This window comes from Dermochelys coriacea, chromosome 20 (genome assembly GCF_009764565.3).
Source record: "Dermochelys coriacea isolate rDerCor1 chromosome 20, rDerCor1.pri.v4, whole genome shotgun sequence".
NCBI lineage: Eukaryota > Metazoa > Chordata > Testudines > Dermochelyidae > Dermochelys > Dermochelys coriacea.
In genome coordinates, this window is record NC_050087.2 from 13,038,045 (window position 1) to 13,052,344 (window position 14,300).

General features: G+C 48.2%; 1 protein-coding gene across 14 annotated transcripts in view; it reads left to right on the forward strand.

Annotated features, from left to right (window-relative positions):
• The window catches only part of HDAC7 (histone deacetylase 7), a 247,300-nt gene that overhangs the window by 99,114 nt on the left and 133,886 nt on the right, over positions 1-14,300 (forward strand). For 11 of the 14 annotated variants that reach the window (XM_038378921.2, XM_043506270.1, XM_043506267.1 and 8 more), the window contains one exon: positions 7,894-7,956. The exons of the other annotated variants lie outside the window; for them this stretch is intronic. In XM_038378921.2, the coding sequence (XP_038234849.1) occupies positions 7,894-7,956 (63 nt within the window). The remainder of the gene's footprint in view (positions 1-7,893; positions 7,957-14,300) is intronic. 14 annotated transcript variants of the gene reach the window in all.

Genomic DNA, 14,300 nt, shown 5'->3' on the forward strand with positions numbered 1-14,300 from the left:
GGGGTGTGAAAAAAACAAACCCCTGAGTGACCTAAGTTTCACTGGCATAACCACTTGGGTGCACTGCGCGATGTTGGTGGGAGATGCTCTCTGCAAACATTTAGGTACAAAGAACGTAGGCCATACTTACAGGATGAGGGATTCTATCTTAGGAAGCAGTGACTCTGAAAAAGACTTGGGAGTCATGCTGGGTAATGAGCTGAACATGAGCTTCCAGAGCGATACTATGCCAAAAAGGACTAATGTGGTCTTTGGATGCATAAGCAGGGGAATCTTGAGTAGGATTAGGGAGGTTCTTGCCGCTGGAATCCTGTGTACAGTTCTGGTGTCCACAGTTCAAGAAGGATGTTGATAAATTGGAGAGAGGTCAGAGAAGAACTGCAAGAATGATTAAAGAATTCAAAAATATGCCTTAAAGTGATAGACTCAGGGCTTGTCTACACTTGAAATGCTTCTCAGCTGCAACGCTGTAGCTGTGTCACTCTAGCACTTCAGTGTAGACACTACCTACATCAACGCGGGAGGGGTCCTCCTATAAGCATAGGTAATCCATCTCCTTGAAAGATGGCAGCTAGATTGATAGAAGAATTCTTCCATCGACCTAGTGCTGTCTACATTGGGGGTTAGGTTGGCTTAATTACGCTGGTTGGGGTGTGGATTTTTCACACCTCTGAGCAATATAGCTGGGTCAACCTAACTTTTAGTGCAGACCAGGATTCAAGGAGCTCAATCTATTTAGCTTTACAAAGAGAAGATTAAGAGGTGACTTGATCACAATCTATTAGTATCTACATGATGTGAGATTGGAGTGAAGTCTCAAGTGGGGTTCCACAGTTACCTGTTCTGTGTCTGGTGTTGTTTAACATCTTTATTAATGGCCTGGATGAAGGAATAGAGAGCATACTGATCAAATTTGCAGATGACACAAAGCTGGGGATGGGGGGGATTACTAACACTTTGGTGGATAATCTAAAATTCAGAGGGTTCTAGCTCAATATATGGAGAACTGTGCTATAGACAACAAAATGAAATTCAACAGAGACAAATATAAGGTGCTACACTTAGGGAAGAAAAACTAAATGCACAAATACAGAATGGGAGAAAACTGGCTTGGCAGCTGCACTGCTGAGAAGGATCTGGGAGTTGTGGTGGATCCCAACCTCAACATGAGTCAACAATGAGATGCTGTTGCAAAAAAACAAATACAAATTTGGGTTGCATTAGCAGAGGCATAACATGTCCCTTCTCCAGCTCCTACGTGGAGGCGCGGCCAGGCGACTCTGCACGCTGCTCCACCCACAGGCACCGCCCCTGCAGCTCCCATTGGAGCACCGGAGGGGGCCATTGGAGCTGGGCCATTGGAGCGTGTAAGAGTCTGAGGAGGGCTTGGAGCGCGTGGAGCGGCCCCTGACAATGTGCCCCGGCTGGACCTCCGGAGCGGGGCAAGGCCCAGACCCTGCTCCCCAGCTGGAGCTTGAGGGCCAGCTTAAAACTGCTGGCAGGTTGGATCTGGCCCACGGACTGTAGTTTGCCCACCCCTGTTTTAGATACAACAAATCCTGCATCTTGGCAAGGGATTAGACTAGATTACTCTTGTGGTCCCTTCTAACCCTATGGTTCTATGATTCTACATGGGGAACAAATATTTGATAATGGCCTCTTCAATCTAGTAGAGTAGGGTATAACACAATCCAAAGGCTGGAAGTTGAAGCTAAACAAATTCAGACCGGAAATAAGGTACAAGTTTTTAACTGTGAGGGTAATTAACCATTGGAACAATTTACCAAGGTGTTATGGTACATTGTCCTTCATTGGCAAATTTGAAATCAGGCTTGGATGTTTTTCTAAAAGATCTGCTCTAATTCAAACAGGAGTTAATTCAGGGAAGTCCTCTGGCCTGTGCTATGCTGGAGGTATAGGCTAATAGATGATCACAATGGTTCCTTCTGGCCTTGAAATCCATAAATCTATGTATCTATGACCATTTTAAAAGCAGCTAATTTTTGAGGGGGAGCTATATTTCAGGAATCTCGACTAAATTTTTCTAAGTTTGCACCACAGTATACCCCAGCTCCTGTGGTGATGCACATCACTATTCAAGACAATTTCCGTATGCAGGTGGACTTTTAGAGCACTTTCAAACATTGGTTCTGGCGTGTCTCCACTTGCCTGCGCTTTGGGCAAAGCTTCTCTGATGCCCGGCAGAAGCAATAATGTGCATGCCACACATTCTCAGAAAATCCACATTGTGCAGGAATGGAAATCACAGTCTTTGGGTCCTGCTTAGATTCAAAGATTACTGCGTGGTCCCCAGCTGCAACATGAATTGAGCTCCTCCTCAGGTAGTCACCACACAGCACTGCTCCCAGGCACACCAATCTCATGGCACATGTGCAAATCACTTTTATTGGTGCACATCCCTGAGACGTGAAACAGACCCTCTAATCATTTTTTAAGTATTGCTTCCCATACCTGGAACTAGATGGTCACTGAGGTCAAATCTGATGGGTAAGGACACTGTGAGGCAGATCAATGCCATAATTTCAGCTAAAGATGTGTGCAATAAAGTATTAAAAGACTGTGAGAATAGAGTGATAGGTCCATTTTTCCAGGGTATCTCTGGAACCCCTTACCCAAATGACCCCAAATCTGGCACCAATAACTCAAAACCAAACCCCAATAAGGCATGCCAGTTTTCAAGACAAATGGAATATACATGTGGATTTTAGAACACTTTGAAACACTGGCTCTTAACATGACAGCTTGGATCAAACCTTAACTTTGGAGACACTAACACTCTTGTCTAAGCATCTAATCCTTTTATGCCTGTATGCTAAGCTATTTTGACTCAATAGGATCATGTGTAAGTTCCATTTGTTAATTATATATTGTATAAAAAACTGTTTTCTCCAATTTTGGTGGATTTTAATTCCATTGTGTTTCTTTTACTCTGGTATCATTAGATATGGTAAAGAACAGCATTCAAATGGCCTCCTCTGGTCCAGGTCACTATTTTACATAGCTGCTACTTTTCATGCTGCATCTCCTCCTTTCTTTCCCCTTTCTGAGAGAGCTGGTGTGGTAACCTTGCCCAGAACCCTTAAAGACAGATGTTCACGGCAGCCTGTGATCCCATGAATATCCTTTATTAATATTATTATATTTATAAACATAATAGACTTGGGAGCTTAATATACATAGTAATAGATGACGTTGGCTGTGCTAATTGTATGGTTCCATCCTGCTTTGTGTCTCAGTCAGTAGCTTCCCTTGGTTTCCAAGCAGGGTGTATCAAATACCAATTATGTGACCATTTGAAAGGAAGTGTCACTGGTAACTGAGTCCCCAGGACTGTATGCAGAAAACAGCAGCAATCTGACAATGGCAACCTCATCCTTTCAGTGTGTGTGTCTCTCTCCCCCATCAAAGGGCCTAATCCTGCACCACTGAAGTCAGTGGGAATTCAGGGGTGCAGTAGTGGAGTGAATGGCCTTATCAGAGAAGATGGAGCCTTGATGACTAAGTGTCTCTGCTGACTGAGGGCCCTGAGCACAAAGGCTCCTGGAAATGAACCACTGCTCCTCGCATCAGCTTCATAGGGTTTTGGGTGAGGACTCAACAGACAGACTTTTTTCTGTGTATCATATCGCTCCTGACATTTGAGCTGTCAGGTGGACTGTGGTGAATAGAGGAATAGGGAATGGATGAGCATCACTGAAATGCCACCAGCTTTAAAAAACTTCAGCAAAACTGCAATTCACAGTTCTTGTCTTTAAACTCAGCCCATGACTCAGGTCCCCATGCTGAACTCTCTCTAGAAAGCATATCATTGCACTGTTTTATTGTGAGCAAAGCAGCGCAGGGAGGCAGGTTAGGAAAGAAGGTAAAAAATTGAAAAACATTGCTGCAACAGGCTGTTTTCTTAAGTTCCTGCATCTAACCAACCTTACCCTGAAATTTTCTTCACCCCCTTGGCTCTGGGATTTATGACAAGCTGTAATAACCTCAGACATGCAAGGACACGTGCACTCTGGTTAATAAATTCCACATTACCGGTTGAAAAGAATGCTTCATGCCATGCACATGCTGGAAGTTTGTCAAACATCAGCAGGATGGACAACTACATATGCTAGTTTTAGGACTCAGTCCTTCTCCCATAGCAAATTCTCTACTGACTTCTCTGGGAGCAGGAACAGGATCAAGCTTGGATTTTTTTAAAAAGATCTGCTCTAATCACTGAATGCATCTGATGAAGTGAGCTGTAGCTCACGAAAGCTTATGCTCAAATAAATTTGTTAGTCTCTAAGGTGCCAGAAGTACTCGGTTTCTTTTTGCGAATACAGACTAACACGGCTGCTACTCTGAAACCTCTAATCACAATGGTTCTTTCTGACTTTAAAATATGTCAATATGAATGAGGCCCCTGGTGAGCAAAGTTGTTTGCTGCCCCATCCCTCCCATGGCATTTCTGTCCTCTGTATTCATACAGCAAGTACAGTATGGGCAGTGGCAGCAGAAATTTCCCCGGGGGGAAGGGAGCGATAGCGATAGCTCAGTGGTTTGGGCATTGGCCTGCTAAAGTCAGGGTTGTGAGTTCAGTCCTTGAGGAGGCCATTTAGGGATCTGGGGCAAAAATTGGGGATTAGTCCTGCTTTGAGCAGGGAATTGGACTAGATGACCTCCTCAGGTCCTTTCCAACTCTGAGATTCTATGAATACCCCCAGCCAATATGGCCCAGCCCTGACTGTGAGTCATCTCTGTGGGTGAGAGAGGGGTCCTATCCTCATGCTCCCCTTCAGAACTTGGTCCCTCTATTCAGACTGCCAACATAGGAGCCAATTAGTGCCAACCATAATGGTGTTTTTTGGCTGTGAACTCTGCTCCAAGATGTGGACTAAGTCCCAAGAACCTAGTGTCACACAGGGCATGGAACACGAGACCTTGTCTGTTTCATTATTTCCACTAAGAAAGAATTGCTATGTGCAAAAAGTGTCATGTGAGTGATTTTCTTAACTCCCCTCTGGGTAAGTGTAAGAAACAAGCCTGAGATGATGCAGACTATATGTCACATTTCTGATGAGGGGAGTCATATTTCCGATGGCCAGTCAGAGTCTCTTTAGTGGTCACAAATGCATCCGATGAAGTGAGCTGTAGCTCACGAAAGCTTATGCTCAAATAAATTTGTTAGTCTCTAAGGTGCCACAAGTACTCCTTTTCTTTTCACCTATGTTTATTAATTCAATGAGTTTAAAATATATTACAACTGAAAATGTGGGAACCTCCAAATGTGGAGGTTTAGTTCAATAAGTTTGATTCTTCACATACAATGAGCCAAATGTCCTTTCAGTCCCGTGACTTATTTTAGATTAAGGAAAACAACAACAGGAAAGAACAGTATGTGCATCTCCTTTGCTAGAGATTGTGAATAAACTGTGGCTACTGAGAAGCAGAGTTCCCAAATGTAAAGGTGCAGAGTGCAAAGGAAACAGCCATGGTAGCTTGAAGTGATACAGACCATAGAAGACTTCTCAGAATATGTTTGACCTTCTGCAGGTTCAACATTATGGTGATAGGTGTTAGAAAAAATCCTAAAATAGTTTCTTTCAGCTTTTACTTCTGGAAGAAACCAGGATGTGCAAAGAGATAGCAAGATTGTGGAAGATATCAGAAATATTTGTCACCAGAAATGATTTTGAGTTAATTTCAGTTCATTTGATGTAAAGCTTGGGATGTTTTCTTATTTTTTCCAGTACAGTTGGCCCATCCCTTGATACAGTCTGCCAACCCTACCTCGGCCATACCTCCATCTCTGCTTGCTCCAAAACTTCTCCTTGAGTTGCCTCTGTGTCTCCCTCCCCTTTTTTCAGCTCTATGCTGGCTCTTATACCCCCCCATTTTGTCCATGCTTCTCCCTCTCCTTCAGATCCCTCCTGCAAAGCCTTTTAAGCATGATCACTGCAAAATCCATGCACCTCAGTGAGCATGGTGCGTATGAGTGTGCACGTGCTGTAATGGCTGTGTCTGAGATAGTCTTTACAGCACAATGCCTGTCTTGTTAGGTTTCTGTTGCTCTAGACCACCACTTGGCGCTCGGTAAATAATAATAGTTGAGAGAAGACACTGCAGGGGACCCTCTCCCTGATGGGGAAGGAGAGACTTTGGGAACAGACAGTAGTGCCTTCTAATAGCTCTGCCCAGATTTCCCCAGCTCCTGCAGCTAGTGCTCTGGTGCCTCCTTCCCCCCTCCATCCTGCTGGTAATAGCTCATCTTAAGTGATCACTCTCCTTACAGTGTGTATGATAAAACCCATTGTTTCATGTTCTCTGTGTGTGTATATAAATCTCCCCACTGTATTTTCCACCGAATGCATCCGATGAAGTGAGCTGTAGCTCACGAAAGCTTATGCTCAAATAAATTTGTTAGTCTCTAAGGTGCCACAAATCCTCCTTTTCTTTTCTGGGGCCTGAGTGGCTCGTTCTCTGCAGTGTCTGGGAGCCAGGTTACTAATCTGCCAGCTTGCTCCCTGGCTGTAGTGATTCAGTACTGCAAGTCTCCAGAGTTCCCAAGTTGTGAGCTGGGCCTCCAAAATTTCAAAATAAACATATTTTATTTGCCTTCTAGAGGTTCAACCTCTAGGGGCTCGTGTTTTCAAGCTTCGCTTGTGCAATCATGACCAATATAAAGTTACTTCGCGCACACACACACACACACACGCAGCGGCCAGGGGGGAGAGGCCAGGTAATCACCTAACTCCAGAAGCTGAGTTTTCAGAAAACACCAGCCACCGTGAGACTTGCCAGGCCTGGGAAGCACAGCTGCCTGCTCAGACCAGTCCTGACCTGCGGCTGTGTTGCTCTGAGTGTCCCCATGGTCCCGTGGGACGCCCTGCGCAACCCGGAGCAGAGCACTGCCTCAATCCTGCTGTTGGGAGGGGCTCAAACTAGTGCCCCCTAAATGACACTTCAGGGTGGCTGCCACTGGACGAGGGCCGGAGTCGGGGCTCATCTCCGGTGCCTGTCGCCGGGGCACCGGAATGATTCTGGATGGTAGCTTGGCCCCGCTGGGCGAGCGCCCCTTCGCAGCCCGCTCCCCGCAGATCCCCGGGGGGATGTTGCACCAGAGCCGCGCCTGCCCCTTGCACAACTTGGACGCGGAGTCCGAGCTCTCCCAAGCGGGCGGGGGCCCTCTCGGCGCAGCCCCCTCCACGGAGCTGGGGCGAGGGGGCCGCTGCGGAGCGAGCCCCCGAGCCCCGGCCGGGCAGGTGCGAGCGGAGCGGGCCCGGCTCGGCTCGGCTCGGCTCGGCCCGGCCGCTCTCCGCGGACGCAGCTCGCCCGACTTCAATTGCAAACTTTGCTGGCTCGATTGCCATTGGCTGCGGCCCGGCCAATCGCGGGCGGCCTTCGCGAACAATGCAACTTTCCCCCCTGCCCCGCTCGGAGCCCGGCTCCTGCGCTCGGGCTGCTTCGGGGCCAGCCCCTCCCCGAGCTCTTTCCGCGCCTGGCACGGGCTGGGGCGGCCGCCGCAGGTGGAGCGGCCACGGGAAGCCCGGAGCGCAGCGGGCAGGCCGCCGCCGGGGCGCGGGGCTCGGAGCGCACGGGGATGGGCGGCGCTCAGCTGCTGGCTGGCTCCTGAGCGCTGCCGCGGGCCGCCGGAGTGGCGGGGCTGAGGCCATGGCACCGAGGGAAGCCCCTTCGCCCTGCCCCTCCTCCGGCTGAAGGAGCAGCCGCCTGGATGCGAGAGCGGCCGCGCCCGGCTCTGACGCCCACTGCCTCGGCTGGAGATGGCGGAGTTGCCCCTCTGACCCCCGGCCTGGGCTCCGGCTGCGGGCTCCATGCCAGGGCTACATCAGATGCTCAACACCATTTACGAGTCGGATTCTGTTTTCTCCCCAGATGGAATTAAAGGAGGAGAAGCGAGTGTGAGCTTGGCCCCAGGGAGCGGCGCCTCCAGCCAGAGTAAGTTACCCCCGCCTGGCCCTCGGGCCGGCCCGGGTGCAGAGATCCCCGGGGCACTAGCACGGGTCGGAGCTCGCTGCGCCAGCAGAGCAGGGAGGGCTGCGCCCAGGCTTGGGATGCAGAGAAAAGGGAAACGAGAAAGGAGATGGAGCTATTTTTGCATCTCCCCACATGACTAGGCCCTGCGACATGCAATGGACTTAGTCAACCAGCCGCAGGGATTTCCTCTCCACGCCCCCTCTCCCCGCCTCGGCTTGAGCGGGAGGCCTTAAGCCGCTGAGCGGTGGGACTCCCTGGGTCCCATGTTCAGAGACGGGGCGGCTGGGTGTTCGTGGAAGTGGGGCAAGGTTTCTCTTCCCAAGAGCAGTCTGTCTGGTTGGGGTGTGTACCCTGCCATGACTCTCGGGGCTGCTGCTGTAATGCAGAGAGCCCAGTGCCTTGCCTGGACAGTAGGCAAGTGATGGTTCCCCCTAGGGAAGATGAGTCCTGCTTTGCCTGCACAGAGCAGGAGTTCTCCAAGCCAGGGCATCAGGAGGTCCCTTTGCAGGTGGCTATCGAGGGAGGCACAGCCATCAAGTCTCTGCACAGCAAAACATTGTGGGGTAATTTGAGGAGTCCCGTCCAAGGCAAGCAGGATGTTTAACCCATCTGGAAATGAAGGAGCGGGTCTTGTGGAGATTTGTTAGCTCTGCTTATGTCCTCCAGAGCCCTAACACCATGGCCTGCGTCTTCCTCAGATGAAGTTGGTCAGTATCTGATGCAGGATACTGCAGAGTCATCCAGTCCCGACCTGCATGATGCTAGTGTGAGTTTAAGTCTGGGGGTCTTGTTGTTCTGAGATACACAGTGTGCGGTGAGGGTCATGTCCACTCTCTGGTTCTGAGGTAGACTGTTGCACTGCCATCTTGGTGTCAGATAAGTGCTGGGGATTGTGTGTGTGACGGCATCTCATGGTGTTAAAACAAGATTCTTATGCCATTAACAGGAAGGTGGTGTTTGTACCCCTGGCAGGAAGCTGCATGGGACATAGATGTAAGGGAATGTCCAGGTTAAGGAGTCTCCAAGTGAGCCCAGTGCATCTCTATCACCCTTTTGGATATGCTGGAGCTAGAGAGTGGATAACGCCAAGGCTTGTTTATGCAGGACACTCAGGAAAGTTAAGACAAATTTAAACTTAGAATCAAGAGTGGATGTTAAAGATCTGCTCTAGGAATTATTTTGGGGAAGTTCCATGGCCTGTGTTATCCAGGAGGTGAGACTAGAGATCACAATGGGCCCTTCTGCCCTTAGAATCTATGAACCTATAAGCTGTGATGTTAATGTGAATTAAACGCCTGGCTAATGCCGCAGAGAACTAAGGCCACTTCTGAATGAGAACATCCACATAGGAATTAATGTGTTCACGGCTTTAGTTAATTCATTTTAACTTTCCTGAGTGTCCCCATGTAGCCAAGCCCTAAGGCAGTTCACTAACTACACAAATATTGCCAACCCAAGTATTCAAAAACCATGACTAAGGGCCCCCCCAATCAAGAGTACCTTAAAAATCATTATTTTAAAAAATAATAAATTTGGATCTCTTTATTAGCTGTCTGGGGTATTTTTAGCCTCCAGGAATCATATTTTCAAGTGTTTTGACAACAACCATGAGGGCTAGAAACTTACACTTTTTTTTTTTTTAAATGAAAGCTGAGATTCTTATTTAATTATTTGACTGCAGGAGCTGGAGCTTTACGGAAAAACATGAGCTCACGAAAGCTTATGCTCAAATAAATTTGTTAGTCTCTAAGGTGCCACAAGTCCTCCTTTTCTTCATGAGTTATCATGCGACTCACAATAAAATTGCAAGAGTTGGCCACACTGCAAAGTTGTATGTTACCTTCCTTGAACGCTTTGGCTGAGATGACACTGTGATATTTTGTATAAAAAGGGACATGAGCAGTATACAGTACCTCAAAGCTTCCATAAATGGCCATTTGTAGACATGTTTGAGTCTTGTTGAGGTACCAGGCTGGGCCCATATGAGTGTTCGGAGCTGACTAGTGGGCAATATTGGTGGTACCCTTACCATAGGAGGTATGTTTGGCTCTGTCTTGGGAACAGAAACGTCACTGTAGTGCCCTGGGCATCCAGACCTTGCTCTGCTTGACACTGTTGATGTTCCAGAAAAACTGAGCTTCCAGCACTTCCCACGTTAGCATGGCTTTAGTGTTTAGAAAGGGGGATTTGGATAGATACTCTGCCCAGCCCTGTAACTAGGCTATATTCAGGGACTTCTACAGAAGTGGTGATGCTGTGCCATCTGGGCGAGCTTTGGCTCAGGTGTGTGTGTGCTGGGCAAGAATAGGGGCCACTTTATTTAGAGATCTAAATCTGCCCAGTGTGCTTGGAGCAGAGGAAGGAAGGGACTAGAGCTTGCACTAGGCACCCCGGGCATCAGTGTAACGTGTTACTGTTAAGAACTCTCACCTTAGCACATGCAGCATCTTCTCTGAGACCTGAAACCCCAATGACGTGCTGAAGTCCGAGGCACTGGCTGCATGGGAAGGAAAGGGCATCATCCCAAGAGGGAGCAGTGCTTCTTCGGACCTCCCACCCAGTCACCAATCTGGGGATTTAGAAATATCTGAAATTAACATCACTGCATGTGTGCCCTTCTCTGAGTTTGGGAGAACCAGAGACGCTGCCGGCCCAAGCACCTGGGAGATGTGGCAGCACTGGGCAACTGAACATACTGTAGGTAGATTTTTCTCCTGACTGTCCTACTGCATAAAGGGTGCAGTGACTGCCCTTCAGGTGTGCTTTCCCTCTAGTCCCAGCTGTGTACTTTATTTCTGGGCCTGGGAAGGGTGAGGCTCAAGTTCTGTGGAGATAAAAATGTGATGCTTATGACCAGATGTGTGCAGAGCTCTTCGGCCTGGAAACCACAGGCTTTCTTGGAAGATTTCCAGTACTTCCTGATTTGGGCTGAGCCACTCCTGGGATTTCAGCGTTTCCTATTCAGCTGCCTGATGTGAGTAGGAAGCAAGAGAGAGTGAAAACAAAACAGCAGTCAGATAGTTTGCATGTCAGAAAAAGTTTGGGGCTTTGGTTTGAATCTGGGGAAAGGGCTCAGGGCAGTTTAGATCTTATCAGCAGAGATTTCTGACCTTGTTAATATCTCCTGTTGGTTTATATCTTACAAGCTTCAACTGTGTAAAGGGCACAAAGCCATTCCATGCAGCCACATATTCCTGGCTCTCTCATCCTGGGGTGGGGTGGGGATGGGGGCCACGCATGTGCATACGTGTGCACACTCTTTCCGCTTGTTTCTTACACCAGCTTGTTGCATCTTGCCTGAATTTAGACTGGAAGCTCTCCAGGGCTGGGACTGTCTCTTACTGTGTGCTTGCACAGTGCCCAGCAGAGTGGAGTCCTGATCTGCTCTGGAGACTTTCAGTGGTTCTAGAATACAGATACTACATAATAATATCCAAACTAGTATCCAGACCTAGACTTGGTCTGCATTGCCAAATTATGTCAGTATAACTATGCCACTCAGGAGTCTGGAACTCAACACCCCTAAGTGACACAGTTATACTGACCTAATCCCAAGTGTAGACAGTGTTTTATGTAAATGACATAGCTGATGCCTTTGGGGGAGGGGGAGTACCTACGCTTGGTATGCTGCATAGGTAGCATCTTCACTAAGCACTACCGCAGCGCAGTTGCAATGCTGTAAGTGTAGATAAGCCTTTAGTGATGAGCTTGGGAGTCTGGATTTGCATTTTGCTTTTTGTGGAGACTGGGAATTCAGATCAGTTTTGTTGCTAGAGCAGAGGCCTCAGTGCTTGGATTTTTGGCTCTCAGTTGTATGTTTACATTTCAGAAGGCTTAAAATAAAACCCTCGATTTGTGTCTGATATGGGGAGCTTGGTCTTGTCTCTATCAAGGAGCTGAAGTTGTTCTAGTCAGAGCCATTTGGTGCTGGATGACTCGAGTCCGGTGCTTGTGGTAATGTCTGTGGGGATGTGAATGGCACTGCTAATTGCTTATCAGTTAGTTGGCGTGAGTGAAAGCTGGTGTAATTTACACACATGGGGGTGGAGCACAAAGAGCCTCTCACAGGAGAATGTGATCACCATCCCCAAGAATTCATGCATCATTAGTCAGGCTCCAAAAATCATGAGATTTTTTTTAAAATACTGGAGCCTTGGGGGTGCATGCTCTCAAGCTTTTTCCTCTAGGCAGGAGGGCTAGAAACACTTTTTTTTTTTTTTTTTTTAAATGAAAGTTGAGATTCCCATGTAACCCCCTGAATCCAGCATGGTGCTTTAGGAGGAACTCCATAACCCATGAGTCTTACGAACAAAATCATGAGTTGGCAGCATTGCGGAGAGTGCAAGATAAAGCAGCTCCGTGCATCTTGTCAGTCTGGTTCCCTCCTGTCGGTTGCCTTCCCTGCTACACCCTCAGCCTCCCGCCACAGTGGAGTGTACATTCCATCAGCTTTCACTCACTCTGTCTCATAACACACCACCATTTGTATCCCCTTGTTCTGCTCTGTGCAGAGGGCAGGGAATGTGTCTCCGCTCTGATCCGGTGCAGACTGGGCCATGAGATGAGACACGTTCAGCTTGGTGAGAGCTGGATTTTTGCCCAAACTCTGATGTGAGATGCTGTGCTGATACTATCCCTTCTCGGGGAGCAAGAGCCTGCTCTTGCAGTGGGGTCAGTCTTGGCCACTTAAGACTCTTCGTCTCATTTCTAGCTCCTATGATTACTTTCTGTGCTCCCCTACCTCCCTGATTCTCAGCATGCAGGGTCTGGAATCGTCCACTCCTGTTGTCCGAAGACTTGTTTTTCTGATCTGGTTTGTTACCCATTGCTCTTCCCAGCCTGGGCAGGCTCCTCTGCCTCTGGCCATATGGCTGGTCTCTGCTCTGAGCTCCGCCATCCTATCACTGTGTACCATTCAGTCCACCACCAGCCACCGGGGATAAGAAGGGGAGCCAGCCAGTGCAGAATGGGTAGGTGAGTCACTCCTGTGAGCAGTTGTGTTCAGAGCACTTCCCAGGGTCTGTGTTTCATTATCTTGCTGTACTCCCTGAAGTCCTGAGCCAAGATGTCTCTTTTCCTGTCACAGGCCTTGTTTGCTGTGTGCATATTAACCCCATCTTTGCTGTGTTTCTCATGCAGTCGGTTACCATAGGAAAGTGAGCAAAAGCTGAACAAGAATTTCGTGGCCTAGCTGAGTCTGAAAAGCCTCATCACAGCTGGGTGACCCTGCCTCAGAATGTGCTGCTGCCTTTGACTGAAGAATCAAAGGGGTTCAAAGCCACTGTGTTACATCCAGTTCTGCATTTTCAGTTTTCCTCACAATGGGTTTGACTGGCCTCCCGTAGGGAAGGAGCACAGGGCAGCTCAGTGCTCGTCTCACTTATAGACCCACCCAAAACAATAAAGAGGATCCAGAAGCTAAGCTGTTGGCTGCCAGCTGTATATGGCACATCTACAGCGTTAGAGTGTGAAAGCCTTCTACAACTACAAGACACAAGGGAAAAATGGTGGTTCCATCCTGGTGCTGCTCTTGAGCTGCCGTGACAGTAGTTGTGGGGCAGGGATACTCTATGACCTGAATGCTGTTGGAATGGGGTGGAAAATCAGCAACAGCAATGAAAAAGTGCTGGTTGAATTTGCTGCTAATGGGTAGGAGATCCAGTAGCAGCTGGGCCTGGAGTCTACTTAGTGTGTCAGTTCTCTATGGCCTTCCTAGAGTGACAGTTCGTATGTGCGTTGTCTGGGATAGTGGAGAGGGAAACCATCAAGATGGTTCCCTGGGGACATGCAGCCCTCAGAGGAAGTGTCAGGGACTCTAGCAGGGGGCAGTGTCTGTGAATGTCTCCTGTGACTCTAATATTTGGAGGAAAGAGCTTTGCATTTTGTGTTTAACTACAAACTTCTCTTCTGTTCAACCAAGTGCAGAGAAATGGGGTTAGGAACCTGCTTATTTAATAGTTATGTAGCGGTAGCACCTAGAGACTAGCCAGTTTAGGATCCATTGTGCTACATGCTGTATAAACCTATAGCAAACAATAATCCTTTCCTAGAAGAGCTTAAAGTGTAGGGCAGGTCTATGCTTAAAACGCTGCAGTGGGATCGCTGTAGTGCTTCAGTGAAGACACTATCTACACTGATGGGAGAGTTTCTTCCATTGGTATAGTTAATCCACTTTCCCACAAGGCTATGAGGTAGCTATGTTGATGGGAGAATTCTCCTGTCAGTTTAGTGCTGTTTACATCGGGGGTTAGGTCTGTTTAATGAGTTGCTCAGGGGGGTGGATTTTTCACCCTCCTGAGCGATGT